Source organism: Elgaria multicarinata, chromosome 16 (assembly GCF_023053635.1).
Source record: "Elgaria multicarinata webbii isolate HBS135686 ecotype San Diego chromosome 16, rElgMul1.1.pri, whole genome shotgun sequence".
Taxonomy (NCBI): Eukaryota; Metazoa; Chordata; class Lepidosauria; order Squamata; family Anguidae; genus Elgaria; species Elgaria multicarinata.
This window is the reverse complement of record NC_086186.1, coordinates 26,939,987-26,967,600: the sequence shown is the minus strand read 5'-3', so window position 1 is coordinate 26,967,600 and position 27,614 is coordinate 26,939,987. Positions and strand designations below refer to the sequence as shown.

Below are 27,614 nucleotides of genomic sequence, written 5' to 3'. Positions count from 1 at the left end.
GCTAGCTTTCCTAAAAAGAGCCTGTCCCAGCATTCAACATCGTCCCTTGTAGTGCGCAGCCATAAAGCATGTATCTAACTGTCTGCTCGGGCATGCACACAATGTATGTAGAAGGTGACACCCAACAGGCCTAGAATCATAGAATAGTAGAGTTGGAAGGGGCCTCTAAGGCCATCGAGTCCAACTCCCTGCTCAGTGCTGGAATCTACCTTAAAGCATCCCTGATGGCCTGGCCTATGTGTTCTAGTTGTGCACTGTAGAATGTGTCCCAGAATCCTTTGCAAAATGCAAGGGTTTCATAGGAGGCCCTTTGGTAGGGAGTCCATAGGAAGCTGCCTGATACCAGGTCTGTTTTCCCAATATTGCCTGTTCTGACTGGCAGCTGCTCCTCAGGATTTCTCACGCTATCTACTACCTAATCCTTTCAAGGAGTGAATTTGGGACCTTCCGCAGGCAAAGCACGAGGTATTTATTTATTTATTTATTTATTACATTTTTATACCGCCCAATAGCCGAAGCTCTCTGGGCGGTTCACAAAAATTAAAACCATCATAAAACAACCATCAAGTTAAAAACACAAATACAAAATACAATATAAAAAGCACAACCAGGATAAAACCACGCAGCAAAATTGATATAAGGTTAAAATACAGAGTTAAAACAGTATAATTTAAATTTAAGTTAAAATTAAGTGTTAAAATACTGAGTGAATAAAAAGGTCTTCAGCTGGCGACGAAAGGAGTACAGTGTAGGCGCCAGGCAGACCTCTCTGGGTATGGCTTTCCTTGCCTCTTTTCCAGTGGAGGCTGGTGGCTCTGATGTTAGTGGGTAGGTGCTTGGATAGTCCCTTTAAAGTTCAGACTGGAACTTGGAGTGGATTCACTGTCCCACTGATATCAGAGCTCCTCAGATAGCTCCTTTACAGTTCTGACTGGAACCCGGAGCGGTTTCAGTGCCCCACCACCATCGGAGCCACCAGTCTGCACTGCTTTTTTCCTCAGCAGATCAAATAATTCGAGTATTTATCAGGAGAATTTGCACCCTGCCTTCCAAGTAAGCAGAACAGCTCTCAAGGTGAATTACAGCATCCCAAAAATACCATAGAAAACATCCTTAGCATTTAAACGCTGAAGGAAAAGACGCAGTAGGGCAGACAACTGGAACGATTGAAGTCCACGGGGCCGTTTTTAAAAAGGCAAAATGCAGGAAGTGCTCCTGTCGGTAAAAAGTTTGAAACCCACTGGGCTCGAAGAATCCTCCCTCTCCTTGCTCAGCAATGCACAGTGCCTATGCATCCGTGTGTGTGTGTGTTTTCCTCCTCCTTGTAATGTAGCCCTGGAAACGTCTCCTGGCTAGAACATCTGACAACTGGCAGAGGGAAGAACGCTTCTGCACAGCTTTGCAGTTCCTCTCTGCCGAAACGTTGCATCTCTTAAAGGGCTTGTCTTTGCCCTGCCGTGTCCACTGTACAGAGCTTATGCAAATGGCAGCCCACGCGCTGCTTGCTCCGTTTCCGAGGCGGCTGCATGCACCCTGCTATTTTCATGTCCTCTTAATGTTCTGTTTATACTCTTGTTTGGCTCCTGTCTAATTATCCCATAAAGCCTTTGAAAAATAGAAATTAGCACGGGCCGGAGGGACGCAGCTGGGGCTGTGTTCACACAATCAGGGTTAGCCCGAGCTTATTCCCGTCATGGGAATTAACTTCACGGCCAGCTGGTCAAGAGCCACTTTCCTGGCTACCTCTGGCTGAGGAATAGCATCCAGGCATCCGGCATATTATTTTGCACCAAGTTTATTCAGCTGCAGGTAATTTCATTTGGTGCAAAATGCAGCAGCGAGGCTGCTAAGCGGTGCAGGGCATTGAGACGCTATTACACCGACCTTGAAAGACCTGAGCTGGTTGCCAGTTGTTTTCTGGGCTCAATTCAAGGTTTGGGTTTTCAGCTTTCAAGGCCTAAACGGCTTAGGACCTCGCCATGGAAGGGTCTTGTGATGATCCTGCATGAATAAGGATTTGCAGGAGAGGTCCTCTTGAGGGCACCGTCACCTGCAGAGGCCCATTTGTCAGGACTTTCTCCTGCGTCGCTCCCAAGCTGTGGAAGATGCTCTCTCAAAGCTACGATTGCTCCACCTGCCTTCTGGCACTTAGAAAGAATGGGAAGACGCATTATTTTAATTTCGCCTTCTGAATTATTTCTTGGTTACATCAATATATCCTACCTTTGCTCCATGGAGTCCAATGCAGTATACATGATCTTCCCTCTCCTCTACATATATATCCCACCTTTTTTCCTCCAAGGAACCCAAGGCGGCGTACATAATCCTCCTACCCTCCATTTTATCCTCACAACAACAACCCTGTGAGGTAGGTTGGGCTGAGAGTCAGTGAGTGGCCCAAAGCCAGCCCTGTGAGCTTTATGGGTAGAGTGGGGCCTCGAAACCAGATCTCCTGAGTCCCGGTCCAACACTGTAACCACTACACCACACTGTCTCTCAAATTATCTAGCTGTTTTAATGTTTTTACTATCTTGAATGTTCTTGCTTTTTATTGTGTTCATGGTTTCTTGTTTTTAATTGGTTTACACCACTTCGATGACGTTTTAGCAAATAAGGCAGTATATAAATGTTCATAAATCAATAAATCAATAATAACTGAATTGGTTTGTTGAGGGCAGGCAGACCAGAAATGTTTTGTGGTCTTGTACTTCTCATGGCCCTTTAATTTTATTTAGTTTTAAGTAAGTAAGTAAGTAAGTAATAATAATAATAATAATAATAATAATAATAATTTCATAAGACAAACACAGCATAAAATACAGTAAAAAAAATCAAATATCCAAAATTTAAAACAATTTTGAACAGCTAAAAACAGTTTCAATAAAATATTAGATCTGTATGGACGATAGGCATAAATGCCCCATCATATGCCATTCAGTGCCTGGAAGTAGAGGGTGGTCCTAACCTGGCCCTGAAAGAATGATAGTGTGAGGAGCTCATTCCATAGTCAAGGGACCACCACTAATAAGGTCTTCTCCTTTGTCACCACCCTCTGAGCCTCCGAGACTGCTTCTCAGGTATATAGCCTCCTAGTGTTGTTGTTTTTTTAAAAAATGTTGAAATAATACAGTATCAATAAAGATGAATACAATAAGACTCCTAAGGCCTTGGGCAAATTTTTAAAGAAGTCTTCACCTGCTGTCAAAATGATAAAGAAGGCGTCAAGTGAATTTTGTGGAGGGAGTTTGAGGCAGGTCACCATTGCAGAAAAGGCCCCATTCCAGGTTCTCAGACCATCCACCCCTTCCTGGCCACCTCATCTCAGATGGTTCAGGGACTTTCAGAAGGGCCTGTGATGAGAATCTTAATACCAGGGGCAGTTTGGGTGAACATTGATGTTCCTTCAGGTATCCTGATGCTATATGGTAGTCTTCTTCAACCTAGAAGTGTTGTACTTCAACCCCCTCGCCATGTTGACTGGGGATGATGATGATTGTAGTCCAGCAGTGTGTGGCAAAGGATTTGCAATGTTGTCATCGTCCACAGGGCATTTTGGGCTTTGAAGGTCGTAAGTGAGAGCCTGGGTTGTTGTTGTAAGCACAGAAGATGTGTTCACACTTGCCAGCTGCGCTCTGGAAATACTTTTTTTTCTTTCAGCCTCAGTTTTCCATCTGCAAAATGGGAATCGTCACCAGCCTTAGTTGCCCTGTGAGCACATTGTAAGTATTTGGTGACTTTTAAAAAGTGGTAGAGGTCAATGTCGACTAGGATAAAAAGGAGTGTGCTGTCTGTGAGAGGGGAGAGGAGTGTTCATGCTTCTATAAACACATCAAGTGTCCTTTTTTTTTTAAATAAAAAAAAGGATTAACTGTGTGCACATGGGAAGGGTTATCTTCTTTCTGAACATGTTCTAAATTACCGTGGGGATGCATGGAGAGAAAACCGTCACTCTAAGAACATCAGACGAGCCCTGCTGGATCAGACCAAGGGTCCATCTAGTCCAGCACTCTGTTCACACAGTGGCCAAAAACAGCTGTCGACCAAGTAGCCCACAAGCAGGACACAGTGCAAAAGCACCCCCCACTCATGTACTGCTTTTTCTACTGGAAGTAGCACATAGCTTTCAGGACTAGTAACCATTGATAGCCTCCTCCTCCAGGAATTTGTCCAAGGCGGGATCTACACTATTCATTACACCGTTGTTTAAGTGCATTGTTGCGTCCTCCCTTGCCACGTTACAAAATGCAACTTGAGCCCAGTCAATCGAAATACCTTTTCTTCTATCGTTTTACCCGGGCACACTCTTCTTTAGAACGTTCTTCATTAGCTCTGAAGTAAACCTCCTTCTTCTGGTGACTCTGAGCTAGACCTGCCGGGATAAGCTGGCAGGGAGGCGGGGCGACACGTAGGGACGAGGGAAGCCCTGCAGCGTCTTAAAGGGGCCACGTGCGCCCCGAAAGATAAGCGTTTTTTTTAAAAAATTAAGCCTCTGTCCCCTCTTTCACCGCCCACCCTCCCCCTCGTCGCATTGTGCCAGCTCTCCCTCCCCTAGAAAAGCCCTCACTTGTCCTAATCAGGAAGCAAAGACCATGGTCACGAGACATGACTTTGAAAGACGGCATTGAATACAACGAAAGGTTGGGGCACATTGTTAGTTTTAAAATGATTTTAACAGAAAGTGGAACGGTTTTAAAAGTCAGAAGAAACGTAACAACAACAGCATCACGTGACTGCTGACGTCATCTCTGCCAACTTGTTACGTTTCATCTAGACAAGTGTAGACGGGCTCCAATACTCTTTTCGTCCATTGGAATTGGTGGCCCTCACTATACCTTGTAAGAGCGAATTCCATCGTTTAATTATGTGCTGTGCTCCCTTTGATCTGTCTTGAATCTCCCACCAATCTGCTTTATGGGATGACCCAATTGTGTTCTAGTATTTTGAAAGAGGGCGAAAAATGTCTCCCTATCCGCATCCTCCACACCATGCATAATTTTGTATGCCTCTATCATGTCTCCTCATAGCATCTGCTTTTCCAAGCGAAACAATCCCAGCTGATGTAACCTTCCCTCGTAGGGGTGATGCTCCAGCCCCTTGATCATTTGAGTTGCCCTTTTCTGTACTTTCCCCAACTCTTCAGTATCTTTTTTTTAGGTATGGTGACCCAAACTGTACACAGTAGTGTGGTCGCGCCATAGATTTGAATAAAGGCAGTATGATATTGGCAGTTTTATTCTCAGTTCCTCTTCTAATTACGCTTGACATGGAGTTTGCCCTTTTTACAGCAGCTGCACACTGGGTTGTCCGCAAACCTCACCCTTCCATCTGTAACAATGGGACAGTAATGCTGGGTCTACATTACGAGGTGGTTGTAAGATTGCGTCAATCACAAATGCGAAGTACTCTTCTTATTAGAACGATTGGCGAATTAAAGGTGTTTTGATTGATTAGTCGTCTGCCCTTTTCACTTTTTAATCTATTTATTTTATTTTATTTTATTACATTTATATACCGCCCCACAGCCGAAGTTCTCTGGGCGGTTTACAACATTAAAAATAGTAAACATTAAAAGTATACAATTTTTTTTTTAAAAAACATAAAAACAGTATAAAAACAGTATCCATTTAAAAACAACAATTCTGGGGTCCATTAAAAACAAACTTAACATTGTTAAATGCTGTTAAAATGCCTGGGAGAAGAGAAAAGTCTTGACCTGGTGCCGAAAAGATAACAACGTTGGCGCCAGGCGAGCCTCATTGGGGAGATCATTCCAGAATTGGGGGGCCACCCCTGAAAAGGCCCTCTCCCTTGTTGCCATCCTCCGAGCTTCCCTTGGAGTAGGCACTCGGAGGAGGACCTTAGATGTTGAGCGCAGTGTACGGGTAGGTTCATGTCGGGAGAGGCGTTCCATCAGGTATTGTGGTCCCAAGCCATGTATTTATTTATTCGATTTATTCCTCGATTTTAAATTTCGGTCACTTTGCATATTGCCAAACCCTGAATGCAGTTGCCATTGTGGGGGCGTTGACAGAACTGAGTAATGTAGGAAGCTTAAAAGATTCAGAGCAATCATTTTTCTACTTGTGCCAAGGAATTGAGGGAGGGGACAAAACCAGGGAGATGAAACCATTGACAGCAAGGGGGTTTCCTCTCCCCCACTTTATTAAAACCCTTGCTCTTTTGAAAGAAAAGATTGCTGTGTTTCCCTGCTAAACACACCAGGTATATGTTGTTGCTGGAGATTTTGTTGTTGCTATTTCTCACCCGGATGCTGAAATCTTGGCTTAACCCGAGGGAAAAATCAAACCTTTAGGTGTAAGAAGCAAAACCCTGTGTCTGACAGCTCCCTGGTTTTGGTTTTGATTTGTTTGGTTTTTGTGGAGCAAAGAGCCCGATTTAATTTTCTCTCGTTGGTCTTTAGCCTTCGAGAGCACAAGCGAGCTCCAGTTCAGTCTGACCTAGTTGCAAGGACCCAACATCTGCCGAAGTCAGGGGGGGCGCTTTAGATAAAGGCTCTCTCCATCTGGGCCATGCGTTGCAGAAGACAGCGGTTCCACGGTTGCTTTGGGGAGGTTGTTTTGATTGAGATTGTTGGAGATGTCGCTCGCCGTTCGCCACCGCTGGCTTTGAATGCAGCTATTCATGAGAGGCTGATTGAGGGGCGGGAAGGGGAAGAGACAGGGCGGCAGGGGAAAAGCAAAAATAATTGGGATGTCTTAGGGAAGCTAGGTTCAGTTTGAGATGTCGCCTCAGAACTGGGTTGTGGCACTAAGGCCAAGCCTTAGGGCGTCTGTCTCCAGTGGTGTGGTGGTGAATTTTGAAGGGCAGGTGCGCCTCATGACTGTCCCCATACCCCAAGGAGAATCCCAAAATTGAGAGAGGACTTCTCAACAAACCAGTTTTAGCAGTTTCCATCTCCACCAGGAGAAGGACTTTGTAAAGCTGATGGTTTTTTATTGGACCAAATGACCCCAAAATGCTTTGCATTGCTACAGAGAACATTATATGATTGCTGTGGAAAATTCATCCCACCCCCACCCCTCCTCGCCGTGAGGATTCCTCCTAAGCTCAGAGGGAACTGGGAAGCCTAAGGGGTGACTGTGTCAGGTGATGTCCACGTCCCGGGGCTGCATCCCCTGTGAGCTCCACACCGCCATTGGCTGTTTATCTGTTTATCATGACCAGTTCCCAACTTTTATATTTCTTCATCAGGTTTGTTATTCTCCAACTTGGTTCACCACATTGTCGGGCTCTAGGCTGTCAGGTTCCAGGACCCAGGAGGAGCAGGGCTGTGAACCCTACAGGGCCAGAAGCAGTGTGGAGAGTCACTTGGGCTGAGCAAGGAGCTCTGAGTCTTTATATTGTTGTTATTATTATTATTATTATTATTATTATTATTATTATTAATTTATTTATATAGCACCATCAATGTACATGGTGCTGTACAGAATAAAACAGTAAATAGCAAGGCCCTGCCGCATAGGCTTACATTCTAATAAAACCATAATAAAACAATAAGGAGGGGAAGAGAATGCAAACAGGCACAGGGTAGGGTAAACAGGCACTGGGTAGGGTAAAACTAACAGTATAAAGTCAGAACAAAATCAAGTTTTAAAAGCTTTAGGAAAAAGAAAAGTTTTTAGCTGAGCTTTAAAAGCTGCGGTTGAACTTGTAGTTCTCAAATGTTCTGGTAGAGCGTTCCAGGCATAAGGGGCAGCAGAAGAAAATGGACGAAGCCGAGCAAGGGAAGTAGAGACCCTTGGGCAGGCGAGAAACATGGCATCAGAGGAGCGAAGAGCACGAGCGGGACAATAGTGTGAGAGGAGAGAGGAGAGATAGGAAGGAGCTAGACCGTGAAAAGCTTTGTAGGTCAACAGGAGAAGTTTATATTGGATTCTGAAGTGAATTGGAAGCCAATGAAGAGATTTCAGAAGTGGAGTTACATGGTCAGAGCGGCGAGCCAAGAAGATGATCTTCGCAGCAGAGTGGTGAACAGAAACCAACGGACTGATGTGAGAAGAAGGAAGGCCAGTGAGAAGAAGGTTGCAGTAGTCCAACCGAGAAATAACCAATGCATGAACAAGAGTCTTGGCAGAAGAGACAGGGCCTGGTGGACTGGGATTGGTCTTTAGGGTCAGCTGAGCCCAGATGGCACCCTCGAATCACAGAGCTTTGAATGCCAAGCAGGGCCTGTCCTACCATTAGGCGGAGTGAGCCAATTGCCTCAGGCAGTAGACACTGGGGGGGTGGGGGGCAGCAGCCTCCTGGCTGTTCCTCCTGAGCCCCACATTGATTCCCATCTGTTGGAGGGCAGAGCTGCATATTCCACATAGCCTGTTCCGGTGACCCCAAAGTAACCTCCTGCTTTACGTGTGGTGGAGGATTCTATCCTGTTAACTGCCAGTCCAGTTAGCTTCTGTAAGAGGAATGCGGAGGGGGCACCATTTTGTCCTTCACTTCAGGCAGCAAAATATCTTAGTCCAGCGCCACTGCCGGGCTTGCAGAGTGTAGGAGGTAAGGGATACAAGCCTGATGTTGGATCCCTCTTCACAACGGTTAAAGCAGCAGGAGCCCTGTCCTCTTTTGTAACTGGTCCCTCTAGTATAGCTCCTGCAACTTTAACTGTTGTGATGAAGAGGGAATTTCACCAGGTGCTGCATGCATACAAATAACACCTTCTGAAATGTCCTTTTCTATGCAACTGGTAAAGATACAGGAGCCTTGTCCGGGAGGGCTCCTGTTCACCATAGTCTGGACAGGCTCAGTGTGTTCACCAGGCCTTTGAGTGTGTCAAAGAAACCAAAAAATACGGGTGGTTTGGGGGAGGCAATGAAAACTTCACAGACCTTTACTCCCCTGTATGAATGCAAACTCCTTTGAGTACATGAGGAGCGGCAGAATTTCTACATGAGAGGGCCTTCTGTTCCGGCAAGCCTGAGTCCTGACATTTAACATACTGAGGCTAAGTGGAGATTTGCACTTTGCAAATGCAGATTGCCGGAAGGCAGCTGTTCCAGTTCGTTGCAGAAAACACAAGAAAGAACCTTGTGATACCTTAACAGATGAATTGTGGCAAAATCATTTGTGGACTAGTGCTGACATCGTCAGCTGCACGAGGTGTTATCCTCAGTTGGCAGAGATTGCACGCCTTCGCTTGGCTTGAAATTTTTACCGAGGTGGCACTCCTGGCTCTCCAGAAAGGGTTTAACATATGCCACGCATCCTAGCTGGATCTGGCAATAGTCCACAATATGAATTTGCTTGCATCTAAAAAAGTAATGATACCAAAAGCTTAAGAATTAGGACTATTTATTTATTAATTATTACAGCCGAAGCTCTCTGGATGATTCACTAAAATGAAAGGTTTGTCTATGGCATGGAAACTAAGAAGAGATATACTCTTCTGTTGAAGGACAGCTCCTGTTGAACGACAGTACGTCCGAAACATTGAGCAGAGCATTTTTGGATTTAAATAATAAAACAATTTTTAACACGCTCATCAAGCACCAGGAGTCTATCTCTTCTTAGTTTCTTCACTAAAATGAAAACCATAAGGTTCAGCATATAATATATAAAACATGGACACTTAAAACCACAATATGGAATCATAGGATAGTAGAGTCCGAAGGGGCCTATAAGGCCATCAAGTCCAACCCTCTGCTCAATGCAGGAATCCACCTTAAAGCATCCCTGACAGAGGGCTGTCCAGCTGCTTCTTGAATATAAACACACAGTATAAAAGTACAACTAGAATAAAACTGAGCAGCCATGCAGAGATTTAAAATACAGATTTAAAACAGCAGCGTTAAAAGACTAGGATGGTAAAATATTAAAAGGTTTTCACCTGGCGCTGAAAGGGCACAACGTAGGTACCAGATGAACCTCTCTAGGGAGCTCATTCCACAGCTGGGGTGCCACAGCAGAGAAGGCCCTCTCTCTGGTGGCCACCTGTCTCACTTCCTTTGGCAGGGGCTCACGGAGAAGGATCCCTGAAGGTGATCTTAGGGTCTGGGCAGGTACATATGGGAGGAGGCGATCCTTCAGATAACCTGGCCCCAATCTGTTTAGGGCTTTGAATTTTAATACCAGCATTATATTTATTTATTACATTTATATCTTGTCTTTCTTCTAAGGCACCCAAGGTGGCATACATGATCTTCTTTCTCGTCGTCCTCCTCTCCATTTTATCCTCACAGCAACCTTGTGAGGTAGGTTAGGCTGAGAGTCAGCTTCAGTTGATTTTATTGCATGTAACCAAAGATTATTACAGTTTTGCCACAAGGACAGCAAAAGAGAGAGTCACAGAAAGAAAAACATTGAACAAAACAGTCAAATCATCATCTGTACCATCTACAGCAACTGTTTTTTGGACCCTTGCTTTAATCTTTTTAGCAGCCCCTTGCAAATAAGGCTATTTGATTAGTTACATAATGATCTGTATCTACAAGTAATTTACACATCTCCTCAGCTGAAGTTCTCTCAAGCATTCCTCCCAGCAAAAGTACAAGATCTTTTCCTGGGATTGGCATCCAGTCCATATATAATCATAGGATAGTTGAGCTGGAAGGGGACCATAAGGCCATCAAGTCCAACCCCCTGCTCAGTGCAGGAACCCACCTTAAAGCATCCCTGACAGATGGCTGTCCAGCTGCCTCTTGAAGGCCTCTATGGTGGGAGAACCCATGACCTCCCTAGGTCATTGGTTCTATTGTACTGCTCTAAGAGTGAGGATGTTTTTCCTGATGTTTTCAAGATCTTCTCAACTCTGGCTTTTGTGTGCATTCTTCATCCTCTCTCTTACACTGACCCAATTGCCTGCAAAGAAGCAGGGTTACAAAAGCCTTTTCTTCCCCCTCTTTGTTTCTCTCTCTCTCTCTCTCTCTCTCTCTCTCTTGTTAAAGCTGCAGGAGCCCCGCCTAGCATGACCAAATACAAAAGAGGGAAGGGTTCCTGCAGCTTTAACTGTTGTGATGAAGAAGGAATTTCACCAGGTGCTGCATGCATACACATGACACCTGCTGAAATTCCCTTTTCTATACAAGTGTTAAAGACGCAGGAGCCCCATCCTTCTTTTCATATGGTCAGCCTATGAATCTTAAGGGAAAGTTTTGTGGATGTATACAGAACAAAAGGGTACCACAAAAGGTGGTGCTTTAACCTGTTGGTCTATCTTGAGGTGAGAATGCTTCAGGATTAGACTATATTACTTGATCAGGGGCACAAAAAGTGCATTCCCGCTCCCGGGCTGTGTGGAGGCCCCTCAAGACCCTCCCTGTCCATAACCCCTTATTTCGTTCATTTTGGGTGTTGAATGACCTCTGGAGCTCTGAGAATGCTTGCTTCCTGTTTGCTTCCAGGAAAACCCTGGGAACAGAACTTTTGTGGCAGGAACCACAGAGTCCTCTGGGAGTATCTCCCACCCAGCCTGTCACCTGGGAGACTCTCTGCGAAGCAGCAGCGGTTGCTGCCGAGAGACTCCGCGAATTGCTGCATTGCACAGCCGAAGTGAGTTGATGCTTTGAAGCAGAGGAGTGCGGGCGGGTGGGATTAAGTGAAAAGAAATAGGAATAAAAATAGAGGTGGGGGAGAAGCGAAGTGTGATGGGGTGGGTGAGGAGTGTTCATTATACATAGGGATATGATGAATAAAATGTGGTAACAACAGAAAATGAATTCAAAGGGATGTAGGTGTGTGTTTTAGACTGGGGAATGTTCAGTGTTATAAGTAAAATAGATGGGATGGGGGTGTTAATATAATAAAATACAATATAATATGAACAAGAGAAAATACAAAATAGATGGGGGAGATTGGGGGAGCATACATTATAAAAACGAATGGGATGAGATAAAATGGGATAACAGGAAATAAAATAAATGGATTGGGTGAAGGCGAATTCATTAGAAAAGGGATGGTCTGAGATCCTAAAAGCAAGCTTCCCTGTTCTTCAGCAGTGTGTGTGTGTGTGTACACATATACACACCCTTGCTCTAGTTCGTCCAGTTGATTGAGTAGGGTAGCGGCTTGGTAGTCAGGAAGGCACTTGGTTATATCTGGAGTTTTCCAAGCCTTGAATAGCGCAGAAGAACACGCAGGCCAATGAACTTCCATTCCGTAAAAGGCAGGCATACTAACACCAGGGCCCTGCTGCTCCTGTGAAACTCTTGCTCATGCAGCCTCTTCCAGAACAACAATGCATATTAGACAAGGAGCTCCTTCAGACAGGGGGGAAATTGCGTTCCCTTACCGTGGCTCTGCTTCCTGCATCTCTTCCGCATCTGCAAAGAGGAAGAGAGCAGCAACAACAAAGCTTGTTCAGCCTCAATGCAGTTTAATGGGACAACACCTTCTAGTGGGGCTTTTATTGTGCCACTTCTGCATATGGCAGGAAATATCGATAATACTATTTTTTTTTCAGAAGAGTCGGGTTTTCTGAGCCTTTTTTTAAATTGTTAAAACTGGGAAATGGGGGAGAAGCGCAGAAGGATCACTGTGTCATTGAAATGACCCGCAGACATCAGTCATGAGCGTGCTATAAAACGCTTGTTTAAAGAAGCTCAAGGCGTGAAGTATCAAGTGCCGAAATACAGAGGATACAAAGCTATCATGCCGGAGCTTCTCAGTAAGAGATTACTCCCCACAACTGGGGAGTATATTAGCAGATCTGACAATTTAACTGCGGTGTATCTGCGTTGTTACCCCCCTTCACATGTTAGCTCACACGAAAGGAGGACCTTGGAATTGCTGTAGATCACAAGCTGAATATGAACCAACAGTGTGATGTGGCTGCAAAAAAAGCAAATGCTGTTTTGGGCTGCATAAATAGAAGTATAGCTTCCAAATCGTGTGAGGTACTGGTTCCTCTCTATTCGGCCCTGGTTAGGCCTCATCTTGAGTATTTCGTCCAGTTCTGGGCTCCACAATTCAAGAAGGATGCAGACAAGCTGGAGCATTTATTTATTTATTTATTTATTTATTTATTTATTACATTTTTATACCGCCCAATAGCCGAAGCTCTCTGGGCGGTTCACAAAAATTAAAACCACAGTAAAACACCCAACAGTTTAAAACACATGTTCAGTTTAAAGCATGTTCAGAGGAGGGCAACTAGGATGATCAGGGGTCTGGAAACAAAGCCCTATGAGGAGAGACTGAAAGAACTGGGCATGTTTAGCCTGGAGAAGAGAAGATTGAGGGGAGACATGACAGCACTCTTTAAGGACTTGAAAGGTTGTCACACAGAGGAAGGCCAGGACCTCTTCTCAATCATTCCAGAGTGCACAACACAGAATAATAGGCTCAAGTTACAGGAAGCCAGATTCCGGCTGGAAATCAGGAAAAACGTCCTGACTTGTCGAGCAGTACGACAATGGGACCCATCACCTAGGGAGGTTGTGGGCTCTCCCACACTAGAGGCCTTCAAGATGCAGCTGGTTAGCCATCTGTCAGGGATGCTTTAAGGTGGATTCCTGCATTGAGTAGGGGGTTGGTTTTGATGGCCTTATAGGCCTCTTCCAACTCTTCTATACTATGATTGTATGAAAGGGAAAAGCATATGAAAAAGGGTGCAGGCCCCCTCACACCCTCACTGTATGCTGTTGGCTGTATGCTTATACTGGCCTTCTCCAAGTCCTGGAACCCTGATCACTCATTGTACTAGTATACAGAAACTAGTATGAAATCGATATACGTTTATGTAGTCCACTCCTGCTTTTTGTAGCTAGAAAACTAGCTGTATTCCTTATTCAGTCTTTGAAAAAACGATATCAGTTTGGTTAATTCAGCTCCTTCCGAACACTGAAGAAACAGAGAGCTTTTATTCTTTTCACCTACATCCCCATGTGCCTGTGAGATGTGTAGGTGTTTTAACAGCCTGGCTGGTAGAGGCGTGTGTGTGAGAGAGAGAGGGAGGGGGAGCACTTATGTAACTCTCCTGAGCATATAAATTTGGCTCCCGGGTGTTTGGATTCCTAGCTGCGTCCCGAGCAGGAAATATGGAGCAAGTAAGAATAATCTTTTTGTTACATCTGGCAATTAAAATGTGTGGGGAGCACTCCAGATACAAATTAGAGCTGTTTATTAGCTCCACAAGTGGAAACTTGAATGTGCTGGGAGATTTAGTGTGCAAATTATTTGGAATGCAAATAATCGTGCTGCAGCGTTCTCCTTTCCCAATTGCTGTCTCATTGCTCACAGTGATAAAATAACCACCTCCTGGCCCACGTTGTTGTTGCTAAAGTTTATTCATTTTCCCATATCCGGCTACTTTCAAAACCCAAGACTATGGTAAATCTTGAACTGGAGACCTGAAGAATGACAGCTTCGTGCTGCCACCACTCCGCTCTGGCCAAAGGAGGGAACTGCAGCGTTGAGAGGAAGGCATCTTCACTCCAATAGGGCAGTGTGGGTCAGGTGATACACACTGACCTATATAAAAAAGTTGGTTGGTCTCAGCAAGGAGGAGTCCTCACTCTTTTTGTTCCTTGTTAGTTATCTGTTGCTTCCCCTCTGCTTTGCCTCACCATAAATTTTATGGGAACCAAATGTGGCCACTGCTGACTCTCTCTCTCTCTCTTTTTTAATTATTTTTTTCCTTTTTGTTTCTTTTATTCTTTCACACTATTTAGGTCTTGGAGCTTTTTAAACAAATATTTACAGTAAATACCTCTCCTTCTTCTTACTTCGTAGAAATGCATCTTTTCCTAAAATTAATTAGTAACATAATGCAGCGGTCCCCAACGCTTTTGGCACCAGGGACCGGTTTCGTGGAAGACAATTTTTCCATGGACCGGGTGTGTGTGTTGAGGGGATGGTTTTGGGAAGCCACGCCTGCCCCCCCCCCACTCCAGCGTCCTGGCTTTGCTTCGGCTGGGTGGGCGAGATGGTGCCCCACACCCAGGTACGCTGGGGTCGGAGTAGAGGTGGGTGGGTGAAAGCAGCTCACCTGTGCGGTCCGGTTCCTAACAGGCCACAGACCGCTACCGGTCCGTGGCCCGGGGGTTGGGGACCCCTGACATAATGAATGAACACAATGCAAGTCAACTGGGAATCTAGAATAGAGACGGTACCAGTCAAATCTGAAATCAAAGTTGAAATTTTTGAAACGATAGTTGCTAGGAATCACATATATTTATGCACATAGCTCATGCTAAAATTAGGGCCCAATCCTATGCATGTTCAGACAGGAAGTCCTACAATTCCCATTGTGCCCCAGTCAGCTATGCTGGAAGTTGTAGGACTTTTTTTTCTGTCTGAACATGCGTAGATTGTGCCCTTAGTCTATTAACAAGGGTCAGTGCCTTCATTCCCCTTCCCTCATCAAAATCTAAATAATGTATGCTGCTGTCGTGTTTTAAAATATTTACAAATATCCCCATAAAATAATTTCCAAGTGAGGCTTTGAATTTGCTCGAACATAACTTGTAGGTGGATCTGATTAGGGGTGAACACCGATTGGGAAAAACGCCAGTTATTTGTAGCGTGTGTAAAGTTAACATGACATATATTTTGAAAAGGATGTTTATGAAACGCCAGTGCGATGGAATGTGTGGGCTAAACCAGATCTTCATCCATTTAGGGCAATGGAAAACTTTCCAGAAAATTTTCCGAGTCAACGTTTCCCAGAAAACGGTGACTCATTCATGAGGTCTGTATGCACAGGTGCTGCTCCTGAGTACACAAAGCTTTAAGAGTCTCTCTGCACAGTTTGTGGAAAGTCTTTTATTTTATTTTATTTTAACCCTGAATACTTTTATCGAGGAAGCTAACCTATTTTCAGGAATCCCTCGTTCGTACATCAGTGCCCATTGTCAGGGCCGGCTCCACGTTTGAGGTGGGGTGGGGTGGGGTGGGGAATGGGGAAATGCCATCCAGTGGACCTCCCCCCTCCCCCTGTTTCTTTCCTCCCCCTCCCTCCAGTGCACATATTGGCAGCTGCGCTTTTGCACTTAGCAGCAGCAGCATTGCTACAATTTGCAGCAAGCAGCCTTGAGCCATCCACCATTTTGACCTTCTCAGAGTGCCCTGATGTAGAATTGCTCTGGGGTTATTGTGGGAAGGTCAAAATGGCAGCTTCCGAACCTACCCGCTGCTGCCAGTGGAGCCTGGTGGCTCTGATTTTGGTGGGGCCGTGATTCCATTCTGGATTTCAGTCAGAACTATCCAGAACTCTTAATGGGGCTATCCGAGGTGCAAAGCCCTCTTCCCAAGATGGGTTCAGCACCTCTAGGCCTTAGCTAGACCTAAGGTTTATCCCAGGATCATCCCGGGTTCGTCCCTGCCTGCTCCCGGGATATCCTGTGTGTCATTTACATGAACAGGGATGACCCCGGGACGATCCGGGGATAAACCTTAGGTCTAGCTAAGGCCAGAGTGTCAGCAAGAGGAAGCCGCCAGCACAGCTCCTCAGCGAGCCTGCTGCTTTAGCGCGCTGTCTGGTTCTGACTCAAACCCAGAATGGATTCGCAGCCCCACCAAAGTCAGAGCCACCAGCCCCCACTGGCTACTGCCCTGTGAATTTGAATCAAAGGGAGGGGGCAGATGGGAGGGGGCCCAAGCTCAAGTGTTGGGGGGTCCTTCTGTACTGCGGAGGCTTTGGCTTCTGCCCGCCATGCTGTACGCTGCCTCTGGCTGTGCCCGTTGTGTTTCCCTCTAATCCAGTGGTTCCCAAACTTTTTCTGGTAACCGCCCCCTTGGTTCCACAAACTCATGCCCAGTGCCCCCTGCACGCAGCCCCTTTAAATGGGAAGTACCCATTTCAGGCTTGCCGAGGGAGGGAAAAGAGAGCGAACGCCTCTGTTTTGCAGCCGGCGTGGCGGGGCACACCAAGCAGGGTATGTCTCTTCATTAGCGTTTTGGTGCTTTTGAAACATTTCAATTCACCATTAAAAGGACTCTTCTTAAACGGTATTAATACATGTGTGGATTCTTCCCCTATATGGCTTGGGACGAAACTACTTTCTCCCATAAAAATGTCCCTGGGTTTTAAGACCTTCTGGAGAGGCGCTTCTCGGAAAAGACCACCTCGAGTGCCCCCCTGCTGCCCCCTTGACTCTTAACGCCCCTCTATGCAATCCCACCGCCCCCAAGGGGGCAGTACCGCCCACTTTGGGAACCGTTGCTCTAATCGGACGGACGGAGGTACAGCTGTGCATCAGGTGGCACTTGGCAGCGTATTGTGGCATTCACCCTACTTCTTAGGGCATGGCTAGACGACAGGGGTGGAGGGGGATGATCTCGCGATATGGTGATTGCAAGATCGTCCCCCTCGTCTACACGCGGCGCGCGACGTCCCCGGAGGAAAAGAATGTCGTGGCCTCCTTTTTTTATTTTTATTTTTAAAGAAACAGGAGCTGGAGCGCACCAGTGCAAAGGTAAGTCTTTTTTTCAAAGCCCTGACCTCGCTGCTCCCCACCCCCATTGGGCACAGAGCGCTTGCAGAGCTCCATGCCCGGTTCCCGGCTCCTTGCGTTTACTCGCGAGGAGCCGGGACTATAGCGGGATGGCTGGCCACACGTCCCGCAGTCTCGGGATCATCCCGGGACCATGGGAACAAGCGTGAAAAATGTGTAGGGCGAGATCCTGGAGGAAAGGCAGGGATGATCCCTCCCTGCTCCCGGGATCCCTTGTGTGTCATGTGGACGCACAGGGATGATCCTGGGACGATCCCCGGGATATTGCCCCGTCTAGCCACGCCCCTCAAGCAATGAGACGCTCCAAGTGGGAGTGCGCACTCGTAGCGCTGCTGTGCGCCCCCTCCCTGCCCCCTGCTAATATGACCACTGTGAAGAACTTGGGTTTCGTTCTGTCTGATCTAATGTTGCCTTTTTGTGTTTGCCCAAATGTGTATCTTATTGTGCGTCGAGCTTTGCTGTCCCAGGCTCGGGTGGGAGGGAAAGAGCTGGGAGCGCCTGCCAAGGTCATCTCGGCTGGGCCCTTCTAACTCCCACTGTAGCACCTGGGGATTAATCAGAGGGACTGGGAAGTTAACTTGTTTCAGCTGTGGGAAAGAATGTGGGTCTCGCTCCTGTTGGGAGGCGTTGCCAGGGGCCCGGGAAGGGCAGTGCTTGGTTGGCATGGATCATGGGGCCAGGGGGCCGAAAAGAGATAAAAGGTCTAGTGCGAAAGAACCTCCATCTTCTTTGCTGGATGACACGCGTGTCAAGGGAAGATCAAGTCCAGGCAGTCAGGGGGGACTGCTTGGAGTTAGTTAGGTTTTTCTTATGTTTTAAGTGTTGGGGTATCTTGGACAAGGCAGCCACCGCTGCGGCTGGGTGGTGGAATGACTGATGGTTTTATTGGGGTAATGGCTAGCCTTTTCTCCCTCGATTTCCTTTCTCACTCCTTTCTCCCTCACCCCCTTCCCTCAACCTTCCCTTGTCCCCTCCGCTTAGCTGTTACCGACCAAGGCCTTACATGTTAGTCTTAGTGGTGTTAATAAACCTGCTTTGGTCCCTAATGTGTGCTTGTGCTTTATTCCTTGAACATCTTGCTCATCCCGGTTGTGGACAGGGCTAGGGAGGCGGGCTGCCTGGGAGTCTAGGATGTTTGGTCCAGGAGCCTACCTTGCAGGGATGTGAGGTGGACCCTGACTTCCGTTACAACCACGGCACACACACCCCCTCTGGAGAGCTGTGTCAACTGGAGGAAGCAGCGAGCAGAGCTCTTCAGAGGGCCAGCCAGGCCCAAATGCCTGCCTCTGAGGGGACCCTTCCTCAGAGCCAGGCATTGTGGGAGGGATGTCCCAGGAGACCGGCTGTGGCACGGCTTGGAGCAAGAAGCCGGGGTGACGGTGCTGAGATTTGCAGCCTGTCTTCTGTTTTGCTCTGAAGATCCCCTCAGAGCAAAGCAGAGAACGGGCAGCTGCTGTGCAGAGCCCTACTGGCTGTTCTCTTGCGGTGGTATTTGCCACAGAAGGATTGCCGTGGCTCCTGGAACTGGTGGCAGGCCTGCCTAGTGGGTGGGGGTCGTGGTTATGCACCCTTCACATGTTCTCCCATGACCATCACCTGAGACAGGGGATTCACCTTGCCTCATGGGAGGGCCGGCCCTGGTTCCAGGCTTGGTTTGCTTCGGAAGGAGTTCGCTAGAGGCTTATTGGTGTTTTGTAATACTTGCTTTTATTGGCCATAATAATCAACTCTGAAGTGGAAAAAGCAGGGTTACTGTCAGTCGCTCTGATTTTTGCAAATTCTTTGGCTGCAAATCTGATTCTTTGCATCCCCCCGCCCCCCGGGCCTGCCTTTCACTCAGTAAATCCTTTTTGTGACAGGGAGGACGTTTGGGGTGGATGCTGAGGTCAGCAGCTTTTCACCCGTCGGGCTGTTTCTGTGAAGGGGGTGAGCACGGTTGTTTTTTGACATTGGAGGTCAGAGTTTGTGACAAGGAATATCTGGGGGTGCTTCAGAGGGGTGCATTTGCTTACTGAATCAGTGTTCAGAAGTCATGGTTAGAAAAGTAAAATGATTTGTGGGGGGGGGGATGGGGGTGGAATTCTGAAATAGATTCTCCTAAAGACAAAATTGCTTTGGAGGAAAAGAAATGATTCCCTAATCCAGTTTTAAAATACATTAGCTGGGATGCAGTTTGGATTTAGAGGTTTCTTATTGGGGAGAGTCATTTGAGTCTCAAAGCACTGTCCAAGAGGCAAAATGATATAAAACTGCATTAAAATTACCAAGGGTACTTCCAGGTGGAGGGCTCTTAGCACTACCAATCAAAAGACATTGCGAAGTTATTCCTGAATGGATTTTTTTTGGGGGGGGGGTTTGCTTAGGGAATAGGCAAACAGGGTATCAAATGAACTTGGCTTGATTGCCTCAGTTTCTTTTATTGTTCAATCACCAAAAGGTTTTCCCTGGACTTTTGAAAGTCAAGTTGTGGCCTCTGAAATTTCCACAGCTATTGGCTGCCTATCACTGCAACCATGAGGGCTAGGAACTTGATCTTCTTGTTGTTTTTAAATGAAAGCTGAGATTTTCCCAGATGACATGTTCTGTGCTCAATACAAATTCCTGTACGTAAACATACAATTGTGGAACTATCAGAATTCTGTTTTGTGAGTCCTGAACAAACCGTCCAGTTGTTTTTTTAACTGATAAAATAAAAAACAAAACCAAATAAAAACCCTCAACCCCAAACAACGTTACAGTGGTGTGTTGTTGTTTTTAACGAAACACACAGAAACAGCATCTATACGTTTTTGGAGGCAAAACTGTTAAAGCTGTTGCAACGAAATATAATGATCCTGTTTGTACTTCACCATAGCCCACAATGGGTGCCATTTTTGCATGGTGTTCAGCTTGCCATGACTTGTCATGTCATGCGAACCGAGGTGGCCGGGGATATTTGAGGGTTAGACAACCCCCAAATAGTCTATGGCTTTTTTTTAGGGTCAATTGAGGGTCAGACAACCCTCAGATGACCCTAAAAGGCACCGTGGGTTATTTGAGGGTTGTCTAAACGCTAAAACAATGCCAACCACTTGGGTTTGCATGACATGGCAAGCCAGGTGCCTGCAGATGCCATGCAAAAATATGGGTGCCATGCTAATGTTGCATTGTGCGTGGGCATTGGGCATAACAGCCCCTGCTGCTGGTAAATTAAACCATGGCGGGCTGTTGTGTAATACGAACTAGGTCAGTATCTATTACTATAAAACCTACAATATTTCTCAAATTTCCTGAAAGTCCTCTAAACTTTTAGATGGCAGATACAAAAAAGTTCCACTCCCCAACAGATGCTGTCCCTGTAAAAATATTGAGGTTAAAACCGCATCACATGTGCTACTGTTCTGCAGATTTTATCAAGGGGCGAGGAATGATCTGGACAACCATCTGTCAGGGATGCTTTAGGGTGGATTCCTGCATTGAGCAGGGGGTTGGACTCGATGGCCTTATGGCCCCCTTCCAACTCTGCTATTCTATGATTCTTTGATTCGTTGATCTTCTGAACCCCGTTTTACACTCTTTTCCTGGTCACCCAACTGAATTCCTAATGTCCCTATTACTTCAGAGCTCAGACAAGTCAATCACTGAGCAAGTGGCCAAGTTTTTGAACTTGGCCATTTCTATCAGATCCTCTATGATTACTTGTCCTTTTAATTGTTAAATATATGCTCAGTCCTTTTGTATGTATCTTGCTGGAATGGTCTATTGACGGAAATAAAATTGTTGTTGTTGTGTTGTATTTGTTATTCCAGTAACTTGCAAACTTCTCTCATTGTTTTTTAAACTGTATTATTGCAACTGCCATTGTTTGGCCCAGAGGAAGAGGCAGATAAACAAGCAGGTTGCAGAGAAGAAGAGGAGGAGCAAATTCAGGGGTCTCTTTACCGTGGGCTACTGTTGGGGTGTGGACCTATTGCAGGTGCCCAACCGCACTTACCGATGACACTGATGCTGTTATCAGCAAAACCAGACCAAACCTACGTGTGGTTGACTTGCGTTAGGTCCAGTGGTCCCGTCAGTGGAACAACCTCTGCCCCTCTTGGCTACTGTTCGCCACAGACCATCCTTCTTTTGCCTACCCACACAGCACAAATCATCCAGACCCTTGTGTCTAAAAGCTCTGGAGATGTGTGTGATGTGTTCTTCGTGTTTTCTAGTGGCCAAGAAGCGCATTTGGGGAGACATGAGCCTGGGCAGACGGTAGGGTGGGCTGTATGCGTTCATCCCGAGAGTACTGCCGTATGAGGAAGGCACTGCGCAGTGATACGCTTGAGGGTGCAACGTCGACTCTGCGTTCCTCAGCTTCTCACGGAAGGAGGGCAGTTATTGCAATTCTGCGATTATACAGCATTTTGTAGTCTTGAGGCGAAACTGTATATTGGAGGGAAGTTGTGTTTTCATTCTGGATGTTTGGCAGCTGCTGTTGTCAGCAGGAGCAATTCTCTGTTCAGCAACCACATATTTGCCCAGCGTCTACTACACCCCCTCCCCCCCCCCCCGGTTGCCTTCTCGTGCCAAAAGTTAAGGGCAGGGAACTCTCTTTGCCCTTGTGTAGCCGTGCTGCGGCTACTGGTTGTTTCATCTTGCAAAGTGCTTCGATGGCTACTACTGATTTTCACCATGTGTTGGTTTGGCTCCAAGCTTCATCTATACATGGGTGTGGCTTTGTATTGTTGTGATCGAAAGCCATAATGTCAAGCTGTGTGGGGTGACCCTGTGGAAAGGAGGACAGGGCTCCTGTATCTTGAACAGTTGCATAGAAAAGGGAATTTCAGCAGGAAACATTTGTATGTATGCAGCACCTGGTGAAATTCCCTCTTCATCACAACAGTTAAAGCTGCAGGAGCCCTGCCCTCCTTTTCATATGGTCACCCTAAAGCTATGACCCGCTTAACTTTCATGCCATAGAAGCTCCAGTGGCACAAAGGATGTCATTTAGGAAAGCCATCCTCTTTCTTACCGATTTCATACTCTTTTATTTACCCCCTTACCAGGGTATTTGGAGAGCTGCCTTCTCTCATATGAAGCTGCCTAATTATTAAGAACTTTGTCAGAGGCCAGCTCTGGTAGGGCCTTCTTGGTGGTGATACCTCAGCTGTGGAATTATCATACTCTGTGTGTTTTTTTCCTAGCACCAAATTTGATTGGTGCTATGTAAATACTGTCTTTCCCCCCTGGGCTTTAAGAGGTTCGAACAGCTCTGAAAGCAGCTTTTAGTGGCTTTTGGGGCATGACTTGCCAGTATTAGAAATGGCTGCTATTTCATCCTGCTTGTTTTTTATTGATTTATTTATTCATTCAAATAAATGCACACTCCAACTTGCACATGCAAGGAAATGTTTCAAGGGCAGCTCTTAACTGAAGTTGGATTCTTTCAAAGGTGAGATAAGTGGCATTTTTGTAATATATGGATTTATTTACAAACATACAAGCAGAGCATGGATTGGAGGCAAACCTCAGCCTGGCAACATACCTGCTATTCCTACATCATATCAGGGCCAAAACTAACATCCCTTGAAATCCATATCAAACAGCTCTATCGTCCTTCCTTTTTCATTTTTTACTCTAGAGTAGGTGCAGTGGGCCCATTCTAGATCTTAAAAGGCCCTCTACCCACCATGCTAGGGTACTAATCCAGATCGGTTCCCCATGCCTACTAAAGAGTAAAGGTAAAAAATAGACGTCATTGCCAGTTAAGGATTTAAAACCACGTCTATTTTGGCCTCTCAGATAGGAGGCTAAGGGGAGGCATGATAGAGGTGTAGAGAATTATGCATCATGGATAGGGAGACTTTTTTCTCCCTCTCCCAGAACCCCGGGGTCATCCCATGAAGCTGATTAGTGGGAGATTCGGGACAGATAAAAAGAAGGATTTTTTTCACACAGCACATAAACTGTGGAATTCACTACCACAAGATGTAGTAATGGCTACCGGGTTGGATGGCTTTAAAAGGGGGTTGGATCAATTCCTGGAGGAGAAGGCTCTCCATGGCTACTAGCCCTGATGGTTGAGTGCTATCTCCACTATCCAAGGCAGAAAGCCTGTGTACACCAATTGCTGGGGAACATGGGTAGGAGGGTGCGGTTGCACTTGTGTCTTGCTTGTGGGTCCCTGGTCGACAGCTGGTGGGCCACTGTGGGAACAGAGTCCTGGACTACATGGACCCTTGGTCTGATCCAGCATGACACTTCTTACATTCTTATCATTACCAAAGAATTTGCCCGATAAAAAGTATGGTGGAGCCAAAATTCTTAACAGTATGTATTATAGGCCACTTTATTTATTTATTATTACATTTATATCCCGCCTTTTTTCCTTCGAGGAACCCAAGGCGGCGTACGTAATCCTCCCCCCTCCATTTTATCCTCACAACAACAACCCTGTGAGGTAGATTGGGCTGAGACTCAGTGACTGGCCCAAAGCCACCCTGTAACCTTCCATGGCCGAGGGCGGGACTAGAACCCTGATCTCCCGACTCCCAGTCCAACACTTTAGCCACTACACCGCACTGGTTCTTTGAAAATACATTACTGGAAGGGAAGGGAAGGATGCTTCCGCTCAGTCCTGGTCTGCTTTGCTGTGCCCTCCCCACCTTCACCCCCACCCCGCCCCCCCCGCCCATCCTTCCTCTGGAAAGAGGCCTGCATTTTCTGGCTCCGTCCTTGACGTGGCTGGCGGGCCTTAAACAGGGAATGTGTTGCTGTGGCACATCCCAGGTACCCAAATGCAAACTGACAAGCGTGCTGCACCAGCAAGTCTCGGACCGCTCTTTGGGTCACCGTGGGAGAGAGACATGCCACTGGAGGGAAAGATTTTGAGCTAAGAGTTGTGATGTGGGGCGAGGGGTGGGGGGAGGAGGAGGAATGCAGCATGTTCTCATGCGCATTGAGAGAGCTCACTCGCGTGCGCCTAATTCCGTCTTTCCTGCTGTTTGAAATGTGCACCGCGTGACAAATGGCTAGGCATTACGCTGCACCTCATCGTTTTCAGTTTTCCGGCGAACTGTGCATTAATGGCTGGGCTGTGTTGGGAAGCCTCCAGCAAGGCTGAAATTGGAGTGGGACCCGGGCTCGTGTTTATGGATGGGCTGTCCTCCTGGCAGGGTTTTCCACTTTGAGAGGAGGGCTTGTGGCTCAGTGGGGCAGGCGCATGCTCTGCATGCAGCAGGTCCCAGATCCGATTTCTGGCATCTCCAGTGAGAAGGCTTAAGGAGCCAGTGATGGGAAAGGAATCTCCCCACCTGAAACTAAAAGACCCGCTGCTGGTCAGCAGGGACAATACTAGACAGGATGGACAATGAGCCTGACCCAGTAGAAGGCAGCTACCTATGTTGCTAAGCCAGCATCCTCCCACCTGGCACACTCCAGGTGTGTTAAACCACTGCCCCCAGCATCCCCAACTAGCATGGTTATTAGGGGTGCTGTCTAGGGATTATGGGGACTGTAGTCTGACACCTTTGGAGGGCATCAGGTTGGGACAGGCTATTCTGGAGAATTCTTGGAACTCCTCCCCCCTTTTCATTAAATTTTCCATTTCCCAATAATCTGGTGAGTGTGTCCACTAAGACTTTCTACTTCTGTTGACCGGTGATCTTTTAAATGTCCTACTAGCATTGTGATGTACATTGAAAACAGCCCCCTGCTCGGAGGACAGAGGCTGTCAGAACCTCTTACACTTCACAGCTATAGAACATCTTCTGCTTTTAAGAACGTATATCGGCAAAGGTTGTGGTGGCCCTTGGTCCTAACTATTTTTTGCTTTTCTCCCGAGGTTGTCTTTTCGTTTTTAAGCTGTTCAGTATTTGATTTTTGATATTTATTTATTTATTTTAAAAAAAGCCTTTTAAAAAGAATTACTGGGCTTGCTGTAGAATATTAATCTTACTCCAGAGTGGTTTTGTTAAGATCTTTTCAGGAGAGCTGTTCAAAGAGCTTTTCTGTTATCAGGGGAGAAAGTTCTCCAGCAGAATTTATTTATGTATGTATGAATGATCATATCAAGAGAAGGCCACAGTAAAATAATATGTTTTCAAGGCCTGCAATGACAGAGCATGGCTGTCGTGTTTCCCCAAAACCTCCTGCCTTATTGGGAGACAATAAAGGGAGTCTGCCATGTAATCCACAAAGCTTAATTCAGGCAATAAACATCTCTTCCCACCCGAAAAGAGTCCAACCTCTAGGAACTTTCCTCTAGGCAAAACTATGCAAACCAAGCAAGATAATTGTCCTTTCAAGAAGAACAGGAAGCCGTTTCCCAGAATGCTTTGACTTCAGGGAGACTGGTTTGACTTCAGGAAGCCTTTGGCGAGAAGCTAGCCGGGCCTTGCCTTCCTTTAGCTCCGCCCATTTGAGTCTGCGGCGGACTCTAGGATCAGCTACCCTTTCAGGGCTTTCCCCCTTGGAAGAATACTGATTTCCCACAGACTGTGTTTTGGTTACACTTTCAGAGATAAGGTCTGGTGAAAGTTCATTCCCAGCTGGTGAAGAGCCCATGAGAGTCACTGCCTCCACTCCCGGTATAGGCTGGAATGTTTCTGACATGGTCTCTTCAGCTTCAGAATCTGATTCTGATTGATTGCCTGGAACTCCTTCCCCCCAGCCTAAGGAGAACAGGCCTAGTCATGACAATGGCGGACGTCCAATGGTGACTTGTTCCAAAAGTATGGGGCCACTACAGAGGAGGCCTTATCATGTGTGGTCACCCACCTGACTGCTCTCATGGGTGGGCAAATGAGAAGAGCCTCTCTTTCCTATCTTAAAGTGCGGGCAGGTATATGGACCAGATATTAAATAACCTGTGTCGAAATCTCTCTCTTCCCTCGCAGGTGAGTGTCTTGACTACCTTGGAGCGCCGCTTCAACCTGCAGAGCGCCGACGTGGGTGTCATCGCCAGTAGCTTTGAGATTGGGAACTTGGCCCTCATTCTTTTCGTGAGCTACTTCGGGGCCCGGGGTCACCGGCCACGCTTAATAGGATGCGGAGGGATCGTCATGGCCCTCGGGGCTCTGCTCTCGGCGCTGCCTGAATTCCTGACCCACCAGTATAAATACGAATCTGGGGAGATTCGATGGGGGGCCGAAGGGAGAGACGTGTGCGTGGTCAACGGATCCACCAGCGACGAGGGACCAGACCCGGATCTTATCTGCAGGAGCAGGACTGCCACAAACATGATGTATTTGCTTCTCATCGGGGCACAAGTCCTCCTAGGGATTGGGGCCACGCCTGTACAACCGCTGGGAGTTTCCTACATTGACGACCACGTGAGACGGAAAGATTCTTCCCTGTACATAGGTAAGCGATGGAGCTTCCTGGAGGAAAGCGTTCAACCCTTTTTTCCAGTGAAACTTGCCTTCCCTTCTTACTAATTGGCTGCTACTTAGATTCGGAATGTTGTCTTTGAGCTTCTGTAGTTATATAGAAGAGGATGTGATTCTGTGAGATGCTTCCCCCGCCCTCCGCCAATAATGTCACTCAGCCTTCCCTAACCTGGCGTCCGCCAGATGTGTCCCATCACTCCCAGGCAGCATTAGCCAATGGCTCCCTGCTTGGAGGGCCAATGGCTGTAAATAATGGTGCCCAACACATCGGGAGGGCAGCAGGCTGGGGGAGGCTGATGTAACTTGTTGGCTCAGTTCAGACAACACGTTAGTCAACGCAATGTGAAAACTCCACTCAACGGTTGAGTTTCTAGGGGGCGCTCTCCACACAACATGTTCTAACTCCGCCGTTGTGTGACTGTGGGCTCCCGTGGAGCTGAGTAAATTCCAGCGTGGCGTTTGCTTGACAGTTCCTCCGCCCTCTTGCCTCCCCCCGTCCTCCTGATGGTATCCCATCAGCCATTGCTGCAAGACCCCCAATCCCGGTGGCTCTTCTAGAGCGGCCCTCACTGCTTTCGCCACTCTTGCCAGGGAACTCTGTAGCCAATGAGAAAAGTCCACTCAACGCAAGGGGAAACTCCACGGAGCCCTCCACACAACACACAGCACAACGGTTGTGCAGGAACTCTCCTCTGCACAGCATGGATATTCAGCATGGAGTGTTTTCTAAAAAAACCCCTCCACCGTGGGGTGGAGTTTCCCCTCCACACAACACATTTCTCAACGGTGGTGTAAAAACTCCACCGTGGAGTTCTAAAACCACCATGGAGAAACGTGTTGTCTGAACTGAGCT

General features: G+C 46.8%; 1 protein-coding gene across 1 annotated transcript in view; it reads left to right on the top strand.

Annotated features, from left to right (window-relative positions):
- The window catches only part of SLCO3A1 (solute carrier organic anion transporter family member 3A1), a 148,645-nt gene that overhangs the window by 27,442 nt on the left and 93,589 nt on the right, over positions 1 to 27,614 (top strand). The window contains exon 4 of the mRNA XM_063142660.1: positions 26,270 to 26,735. Coding sequence (XP_062998730.1) covers positions 26,270 to 26,735 — 466 coding nt within the window. The remainder of the gene's footprint in view (positions 1 to 26,269; positions 26,736 to 27,614) is intronic.